A 9,781-nucleotide genomic window follows, 5' to 3' on the forward strand; every position below is an offset into this window, starting at 1 on the left:
TCACAGCTCTTAAATACTAATAAATTTGAGGACATAATGGGAAATAAAATCCTGATTCTCTCTCAAAATAGCAACTCCAAGAAGCAGGTCGTACATAGCAGAACACAATGCACAAATGTTCCTGTCTTGCATTGCAGGTTAACTCAGATTTTTTTTTTGTCCTAATTTCTACCTACTGTACTTCTCTATTTGACTGTATTGCTTATTGATTACTCTGTTAGAGCTTCTTTGTTCTATATTCTAGTGTTCTAGCTTAAAAGAAAGCACACTAGCTGTTTCTTGCAAAGATGGAGATATAAGAAATCCTCCAGGTTGCATTTCACGATTCCTTTTCTTTCATGAATAGACATACAAGCCGAAGGATAACGCGGTACACTCGAGAAAAAGGATGAGTTGGCATTTTTCCAATTAACAGGTGTAGCAGAGGAAACCTCATTCCTATCTCTTTAAAACGTGCCGTTATACCCCGGCGGCACAGAAGAGGGCACTCCAGCCAGGTCATCCCTTTCCCACAGTTGGTCCTATTAGATAGTATTCCTACTGGTGGCAATTACTGCGGTCTGGTGGATACAAAATAAAAAGCTGCTTTCACTTTCTTGCAATACAAGCACAAAAAACGGTCTTGCTCTCTACTGAGAGATACTCAGCTGTGCCTCCTCAGAAGAACTCAAGAGCTATGCTCATCTTGGAAGTCAACCTGACCATCAATTAAAACCTTTCAAGAGCAAAAGCCAAACAAAATTGTAATCCACATATATGCAAACAAGGACCAATTCAGAAAGTCAGTCCCTGAGGACAGCACAATGGGACAGTAGAATAAACTGACATACTTCCAACTCCAAATACACACTGCCTTACCTGAGGGATACTGTCTGACATGCCACGCAAACAATTAACAATGCAAATAGGCCAAGGTATAAAAAGCCACAGAAGTGAGAAAAAAGCAAGGCCAAAAACACATTGCAGATACTTACCTTGAATAATACATCTTTTTCCCAGACTGCACAAACTAACTGCAAGGATTCTTGTTCTACCATAACTTCCTCAACAAAATGAAAAAGAAAAAGGTAGATACTACACTTAACACTAACTCTATATCCTGCAACTTCTAAATATCACCACCATCACTGAGGTGCTGTAACTCTCATGGGCTGTATCCGTGAGACAGATTACACTTGTCACTGTCAAAGTGTCAGTCACAGGGATGACTTTCAAATCAAAACCACAGAAAACAGTAGCAAAAAGTAGGTTTTGCTCACTAGGAGTGTTTAGGAGTTTTAAGAGTGTTAGCTCACTCCTAAAAAGCAATCATTCTACCACTAAATATGTTCTTTTGTCGAAGAGGAAGCAAAAACAAACCTAGAGTCAAATTTAAATTTTTTTATAGTCACTAAAATTCTAACAACTATTTAACACAAGAGAAACACACCTACAATACAAATATAAACTAAAGAATAAATGCACATTAACCAAAAGACTGAGTCTTAAGTATCACTTACAGATTTGTTGTCGTCAAAGGCATGCTCTTCTATCTCTTCTTCCAGTCTATCAGCTGCCTTCCTGACATCTTCTAGAATTTCATCAAGCATTGACAGGCTTTTGTTTTGATGTTGTATGTTCTTAAGGGCTTCAACCTGATGTTTTTCTGCTGCTAAGAGCTCAACATATTCCATTTCCTCCTGTTGAATTTTACAATACACAGATGAAGTGCTGGCCAGGCATTTGAGCAGAAAAACATTTGACATAAATGTATGCTTCCTTTGACACAAAACATCCTACAAGTGGAGCTGCAAAAGCAATGTAGATTTTATAATCATATTTGAAGACTGCTTTCTCTTCTGCCAGTTTTCACTGGGGGAAGTGAGCAAGAAAAGTAACAGTCAAACAAAATATTCACCCATTGAGTTTTCTAATCCATTAAACTATAGAGCTGCCCCAAGGTTGCAATCCAGAAAACACAAGAAAGGAATTACTTTGAGGAACTCTAGGAAACATTTCAGAGCCAAGTAAAGCTTAGATGTCAGTGCTTTAGCAGGGAAGCATAATAACCTTGAAAGCATAGCTTTACTGGCTACAACAAACAAACAAATTGGAAGGAAAACAGTGAATCTTGATTTTATAAGCTGGTTTGTAAACATGGGAAGAGGTCTGTTTATGGTTTTCTGAAATTACAATAACTGTGAAAACAGCTAGGGAAAAAAAAAATCAACACCAAAACAACAGATAGAAGAGTACAGATGAGCAGTCAAGCACGCAGGCTGAGGTTCCCTTTTGTTTCCCAAGAAGCATTTTTGCTATCAAAACTAAAATACTTTGTCCATCTTTTCAGTTTGAGCCTCTTGTGAACTTGCACTAATGACTTCTAATATCCACTTCTAAGTTTCAGAAGAAAAAAAATACTGATGTGGTTCAACATGGCATGAAAATATTTCAGTAGCTTCCCTGATAAAAATTACGGTATTTCATTTCTCTTTGGATATTTCAGGTTCAAAAAAAGAACTAAAAAATATTTACTGATCAAGACTGGACTTAACATGGTTAAGAAGACAATAACCAAACAAAATACTTTGTGTACTGACAGGGTATAATTTCAGGTTTGGGATGTTTTAGGAGGGACAAGGGACTTGAGGGGGTGGAGCTTCACTTTACATATCTACATTATTTTAAAGATATATTGATTGAGAGCAAGAACAACTATGAATGAGGGAATATATGCAATGGCAGGCTTTCCTTTCCATCAGATTCAGGATACTGAGAATATTTACATAAGAGACACCCTATATCTGTTCGTCAGAAGAGCCAGCATTACTACCAAGGGAAAGAACAGACTGGGCAAAAAATACAAGCAATCTCTAAGTCAGCCTGAATTCCCAGAAAACATAAGTTTCTGTCCCTATTTTGGATGCTCCGCCATACCAGTCAGAACTATCAGACAGAATATTGGTTTCCCTTAGGTTGTGTGTTTTATCTGCCTACCACACACACATACCTTCAATAACCTGGGCATCTAAAATGGTCCCAAATTCCTATGTTTAATAACTGGAGTGTTCCGTCCTCCGCATGTTTGCGGATGAACATTTTTCCCCTTGAAACCTGCAAGAACATGCATATAATGTCATTAATTCCTTGATACCAAGACAAGAGTATACTCAGTGCAGCCTGTAACTATGGCTTAGACCTTCTGAAATCTGGACAGTCAGATGAATATCTTTGGTTGTGATGAAACTACAGTATTGCTGTCTGTTGGTGTTTAGAATTACCATAGTTACACCAGCATGATGGCAATTATCCAGTTCCCAAAATAACTGAGGTTGGGAAAAACGTAACTATTAATGTGCTTGGCCCAATGTCAATTGCTTTAGTTCTTATGCAACACATAAGCAAGAGACACAGTCACTCTCATGCAGCCTCAAGGAAAAACATTTCCTATCTGTCATTCTCTGCTAGCAGACATTGCTTCCAAGATGTAAAAAACAGCCCCCATATGAGCTGCAGATTCTTTCCTCAGTCAACAACAACTTAGAACACCAGATGGAACTGGTAAGGATTAGATTCTTTCCCCTCAAAAATGGAACAGATTTTGGGTGGAAGGAGATGATCAGTCCTTTCTGTCAGCTGAGACAAACAGGCTGAACAGAGCTAGATAAATAAAGAACTGCAGAAAAACAAATAATGCTCTAATTTGCAAGAAGTTAACTTTCCCTGGAGAACAAGGTAGAAGAGCTTAAAAAAAAAATATCTGAGTTTAAGTTCCTTTAATTAATGAAGACCAAGGTCTTTGTAGTCTATTAAAGTGGCATCTCTGTTTTCACCTACAGTGTCACAGTGGGACCATCACAGAGAACAGTGTCCATAAAAAGGACAAGCTAGCTCAAACAGCCTGCTGCATGTTAAGCAGAAGTGCACCACAGCACACTGTTCTGGAACTCATGGTGTGATTGGAGACGTCTGATCACAAGGTACATACAAACAGTTGGTTAAGCAAGGTAATACAGATAGGGATTGTGTACTGAACAGGAGGCTGGAACGCCTAGGAACACATGAGCAAAATGAAGTAAGATGAAGTAAGACTTTGGGGCAATGCTGGTTAAGACAGTGTCACTGTTGCTCTTTAATAAGAGATGACAAAAACCACAGTTAGAAGAGGATGCATCTTTGCACTACTTGTGAGTTGTTTTCCATTAATGTCTGAGTAGGAAGAACCCAAGAAATTAGAAGCTGATAAAAAGTAGGTGAGATTTTGTTGCTATTTCCTGAAGTTCCACACAGGTTCCTGGAGCAAAGGAAGGCAGAAGTTAATGTCACCCCTTCTTCCTTCCCTGCCCCCCAAAATGATTCTGTGATACCTTTTCCCAGCAACAGAGCCAGCAGGAAATTCATCAGACATGCGTACATCTCTCAGCACTAAAAAAAATCTAAATGCTTCAACTAAACAGAAATAAGATGAAGGTAAGAGTCCAGTACTCCCTACAGTCATTTGTATTTTCCATTCGATCACTGTTTAAACAATTGAAAAGATGTCTTACAACTACATCAACAAAGTAATCATTACAGTAAAATGAAACTGGAACAAAACTGGACCCCATGTAATTGTCATCCTTTTGGCATGCATTTTCCCTTTTCCCATTATTCTTCATTTCACATTATATAACAATAGCTGTTGTAAGGTTAGAACAACAAGTATTCTATTTAAATAGTCATGCATGTGACATAAGAAGTGTAAATGATTGCTCATTCAAGTAAACATCTCGATATGATAATACAAGGAAGCCTGCGCAATCCATCCCCACAGAAGTTAAGTTTTAACAGGACACGCATCTAAACCACATCATTATGCACACAGGCCTCCTTTTATAAGAAAAGTGAGGAAGCACCATTCTCAAGTTCAAGGACACGTTACTTAAGTATTTTACAGTAACGCTGCCAAAAAATAGGTAAATGAGAAAGATAATTCTAGACAGCTTCACTGTTGCTATTTTAAGAACTCTGAAGAAAATCAAGTAATTTTATTACAATTGCTAGCATTTCTATGCAGGCTGGCACTACATTAAGTGCCAATATCAAAGGCATATTGAGCACTTCACTGGAATACAAATAGATCCAAACTACTCCCTATCCAAATTTGTCGTAATTCAGTCTTTGTTTTTACTCCACGGACCACTCCAGACTCCCAAGCCTGCATGCTAACTCCTGCTTCCACCAGCCTTTCTTGCCACAGTTCACTGCACAAAATCTCTTGCTATCTTCACCTGTTAAGATCTGCCCATCTCTTACAAAAAAATGTCCTTTAGAAATTCTCCCAGCTCTGATACTATGTAAGCCCCCTTCAGATACTGGAAGGCTTCTAACGATGCCAGAGAGAGACTCTTCATCAGGTACTGTAGCAACAGAACAAGGGAGGACAGGAAGATTTAAGCCGGGAAAGTTCAGGTTATATACAGGGAAGTTCTTTACTGTGAGGCTGGTGAGGCACTGGAACAGGTTGCCCAAGGAAGTTGTGGCTGCTTCATCCCAAGGCCAGGTGGGATGGGGCCTTGAGAAACCTAGTCTAGTGTGAGGTGTCCCTGTGAACGTCAGGGGGGTTGGAACTAGATGATTTTAAGGTCCTTCCCAACCCAAACAGTTCTGTGGTTCTATACCTCAATTACTCCCCACCCTCTGCTCTAGTTCCCTTGTGCAAGGGCAGACTCTTCTTTTAGGAGGCAGAAACCAAAGAAAATTCTTAATATATTTCTCCAGTGTTTGACAGGTAGAGCAAGGAAACAGAGCAGTTTAAATACCAAATGAACTAAGCGGCATTTTCTCTCAATGGGAGACTTTTCAATATACAGTCTGAGTACTACAAAGTTCAGTAGACAGCGGCAGATATTGCACACCCTAACAGGTCGGCATTGACATGAGAACTCAAATCTTCCATAAAGCACTTGTGCTCAACTGTTACCCACATGTGCTTTTCTTGGAACGCACTGTTCTTCAGACCTGCACTTTTTAGGCTAGGAGTGCTATACTTAGATTAAAAATCTAGTCATCTCATATTTTGCATGTCCATTTTACCCATATCTGTATGAATACAGAAATAAAAGGCAAGAAGTCATTCTGCTTAAAATGTATATTTTGAATGAACAATTCCCATTAAGTGGAAAATGACAGTGTTTTGCCAATTTATAGCATTATTTCCACTCTGATAATCCCACTGGCCTGTCTAGTGCAATTATGCTATGTGCACTGACTCACTTCTGGTATGCCTTTCCCTTTAACATATTTGTCATAGGTCTTATGATTATGTTTAGCTTTGTTTTCAAATAAGAACTATTGACTGCTAGTAAGTTTTAAGCTCTACAACAGAACTACTTTCAATTTTACAAATGAGAAAAATTCATGCAAAATCCATTGTAAACAGTAAACATTGCAAGTTTTATGTAAAGAATCTTTTTTATTAAAAGAGGCTGAAACTGTGCCATGATAAAATGAAAATCACGAGTAGTCTAGTAAATAAACATGGGGGAACTAACCTTAATTGCAGCTTCTCTCAAGGCTTCCAGTCTCTGTCTACTGCTTTCTTTCATATTTACAACATCTTTGTAATCACCCTGTAGAGCTCTCTGGAGACCATGGATTGCTTGAAAGACTGAGTTTTCACTTTCATTTAGCTCCTTTTGGAAGATTTCAAAGGTATGAACCTGAAAAAGTTTCTCTTCATCTGATAGTCCAGTATCCTTCTCAACTGCTCTTATGGCATTTTTTAGTTTGTTGAGAACAACGTTCTTCTGGCGAAGAAGACCAGACAGTTTTCTGCAGCTCTCCAACACCCACTGCTTTCTCTGAGCGACAACAGCTCCTTTCCCACGGTGCAGTTTTATTGCATGCTTTACTACATCTTCATGCTCTGCAGGATTTGCTAGCTGGACACAAGGCAATAAAACCAACGTCCATAAGGAAATAAATTCAGTTGCCTTCATTCTTCAATTTTTATTGCTGTTGGGAGAAACTGATAATCCACAACTGCTCAAAGCTTCCTGCTACATGGTTTCTGCATCTCCACTACACATACCAGGCTGCAAAACAGTACCAATCAGTTAACAAACATGATAATGTTGGGGTATTAGACCAAGCAAATGTAGAAATGAAACCCAAGACTGCATCTTGCACTATAATCTTTTAACAGTTCTCAAAACCAAGAAAGAGCCATGGTTATTGGTAGACTTTCATTTTCCTCTTGACTATTGTCTAGATATCATCTTGTCTTAAAAACACAGAATGGAAAGCTTCATTATTTCACATGGTAGTCACCTGCACTTCTTATGAGAAAAAAGCCATAAAAATATTAAGCCACAATGCCATAGGCTATACTTCAACCTAGCTCCAGAACTCATTACTCTTATTTACCTCTTGCGTTCTTTCAAACTGATCCTAAAGAATTATATCATAATCATTTGTTATTTTTATAGCTTCCAAACCATTAACACAGGCAACTATACAAAATATAATGGAAAGAAAGCTTAACTGAAACAGATTACACTGTAAGTTAGACTGGGGGAGGAGGGGAGGAATTTCTACAGTAAAGAAATAATATCAAAACTTCCTGGACTTCTAAGCATTATTAGCCTGGATCAAAGACTTTCACCTGAAAGGCTGCATCACCTTGAGGCATTTTATTTCAAAGCTAATTATTGATCCTCATGATTTTAAAATAGAGGTGTAAGAACACTAAAAGTAAAGTCAATTCATTTGCAAGCTCATTTCTGAGAAGCTACTTGAAGATCTATATTTAAACTGCTGTATTTGCTTCTAACACCAAGCAGGGTAGAATTTCAAAACTAAGAACGAATTTCCTTCCCCCAGAGCCTACAGGAAAACACTGACCTTACTGTATAATAACCAAGTTACATTTTCTTGGGGGGGGGGGGAAACAACAAACAAAACAAACAAACAAACCCCCCAAAAAAACAAACCAAACCAACCAAATACAAAAACCTACAAAAAAAAACAACCCCACATCAGAAAGCTATATTTAACAACACATAAATGTATGCACAAAGCATACATTTATCACTGAAGTGTAGTAGTCTAAAAATGCACAGCACATTACATGTTAGTATATCATCAATAGAGCAGGTATTTGCCTAAAACTTTGGCTGCAATCTTCATCACTGTACCAACAGCCTTCATTAGGAACCCTCATATGGACACAGTATAATCTGGAAGCTATGTATCTATTCTTTTCCTACAATACAGCAGCAGCCGCAGTCACAAGAATCCAAGCTAAGCATCATCAATATACAGAACAGGAAGCGAAGATGGCAAAGCACAGCCATGTACTACCTTAATTTTTAAAATACCCTCCGATCTCTGTTTCAGTCAGAACTGCAAAAAACTGCCTGTAGACGGTTTATTTCTTTTCAATGCATGAAATACAAGCCAAAGCATTTAGTTATCAATAGTTGACTATGGGCTAGGGTTTAACAACATGAAGAACTAAAACATTTAAAATTAAGAACTTAAAGTATGTAGCATAGCTACATCATGCTAATTTCAATAAAATAATAAAGTAGAACTATTTCAGAACTTTGATAAAGCTATAGGGTTTACTGTTTTTAAGAGATCAGGAAAAAGCAACAATTCACACCACCTGGCAAAATTCTAGAGTAATATTTAAGGAAATATTTCTTCGTATATACAAAATAAGAACCTTCCTGTTTAATACGCTTGGGCAAGAGATTCTGCTGAATATATTACAACTTATTCCTGCAAGAAAGAGGGTGAAGAAAATATTTATTGCATATTCAAGTTTCTGTCTGCAGGGAGTTGAATACTCCACTTTCACATATTACATGGTACGGCAAACCACGTACCTAAATCATGAGCAAAGACAGTAGTAAATTCGCCCATTGTTGCACTGTGCAAACTTACCACCGTAGTTCTGCCACGGTATCGTTTTGTTTCAGTAGCAGTGTTTTTTACCTGGCTATCAAAGAACTATTTAGGAAAGTAGCACCTTGGGTAGTGCTCAAAAGCTCTTAAGGGAATAATAACCCCACATATAAAAGCATATGATGCATTTCAGAACTCAAAAATACTGATAGAATAGTCATAATACTATAGAATGGCTTAGCTTGGAAGGAACCTTAAAGATCATCCAGAAGGGAAAAAAAAGAAAAGAGACAAACACTCTTCTCCATGCATCACTAAGTATCAAATTAGAGGGAACTCCTGATGCTGGGAGATCTTCTCAAGAACGGTGTGTCTCCTGATGGACTGCAGTTCATCTTCCCGGTTTTGCCTTCCTGAACACGATACAGTAGCGCCGGATTTCATCAAGCGGATGCTAGACCCTGCCTCCAACGCAAGCCCGATCCTCTCATCCAAAACGCTTGCGGCTCCTTCCCCACCTGCCCGTTTGCCACCACCCAAGCTCCTTCTCAGGTCCCTCAGGGCAGCCGAGGCGCGGGCACCTCTGCCCCAAAGGCACCCACCTGAGAGCGATGGCTGCCGGAGGGCAGCTGCCTACGCCACCGCCTCCTTCTCCTCTTCTCTTCCCGGGCCGGCTTCCGGGACCTCACCCTGAGGAAAGCTGGGGGGAGAAGGGGAAGCACAGGGAAAGATGAGGAGAGCGCGGGTGCGCCCAACCCCTTTCCCGCCCCTTCATGGCGGCGGAGAGAGCGAGGGAGGAAAGGAAAGAAGCAGCCGCTCCGCAGCCTGCCTGCCCGGCGCTCAACTTTCCGGCCTCACAGCAACACGGCCAAATCCACCACCTCCTCCTCCTCCGTCTCCTCCTCGCAGC

At 39.4% G+C, this 9,781-nt stretch overlaps 1 protein-coding gene across 3 annotated transcripts in view; it reads right to left on the reverse strand.

Annotated features, from left to right (window-relative positions):
• The window catches only part of TMCO3 (transmembrane and coiled-coil domains 3), a 37,179-nt gene that overhangs the window by 26,948 nt on the left and 450 nt on the right, over positions 1 to 9,781 (reverse strand). For all 3 annotated transcript variants that reach the window (XR_009729140.1, XR_009729141.1, XM_061377713.1), the window contains exons 2-4: positions 9,474 to 9,571; positions 6,513 to 7,055; positions 1,500 to 1,679 (exon numbers count right to left, since the gene is read on the reverse strand). Coding sequence is in view for 1 of the 3 variants with exons in the window: in XM_061377713.1 (XP_061233697.1) it covers positions 1,500 to 1,679; positions 6,513 to 6,959 (627 nt within the window). In the remaining 2 variants the exon portion in view is untranslated. The remainder of the gene's footprint in view (positions 1 to 1,499; positions 1,680 to 6,512; positions 7,056 to 9,473; positions 9,572 to 9,781) is intronic.

Source organism: Neopsephotus bourkii, unplaced genomic scaffold (genome assembly GCF_033783945.1).
Source record: "Neopsephotus bourkii isolate Nb327-2 ecotype Australia unplaced genomic scaffold, CSIRO-AGI_Nbou_v1 NB_1760, whole genome shotgun sequence".
NCBI classification, from domain to species: domain Eukaryota; kingdom Metazoa; phylum Chordata; class Aves; order Psittaciformes; family Psittacidae; genus Neopsephotus; species Neopsephotus bourkii.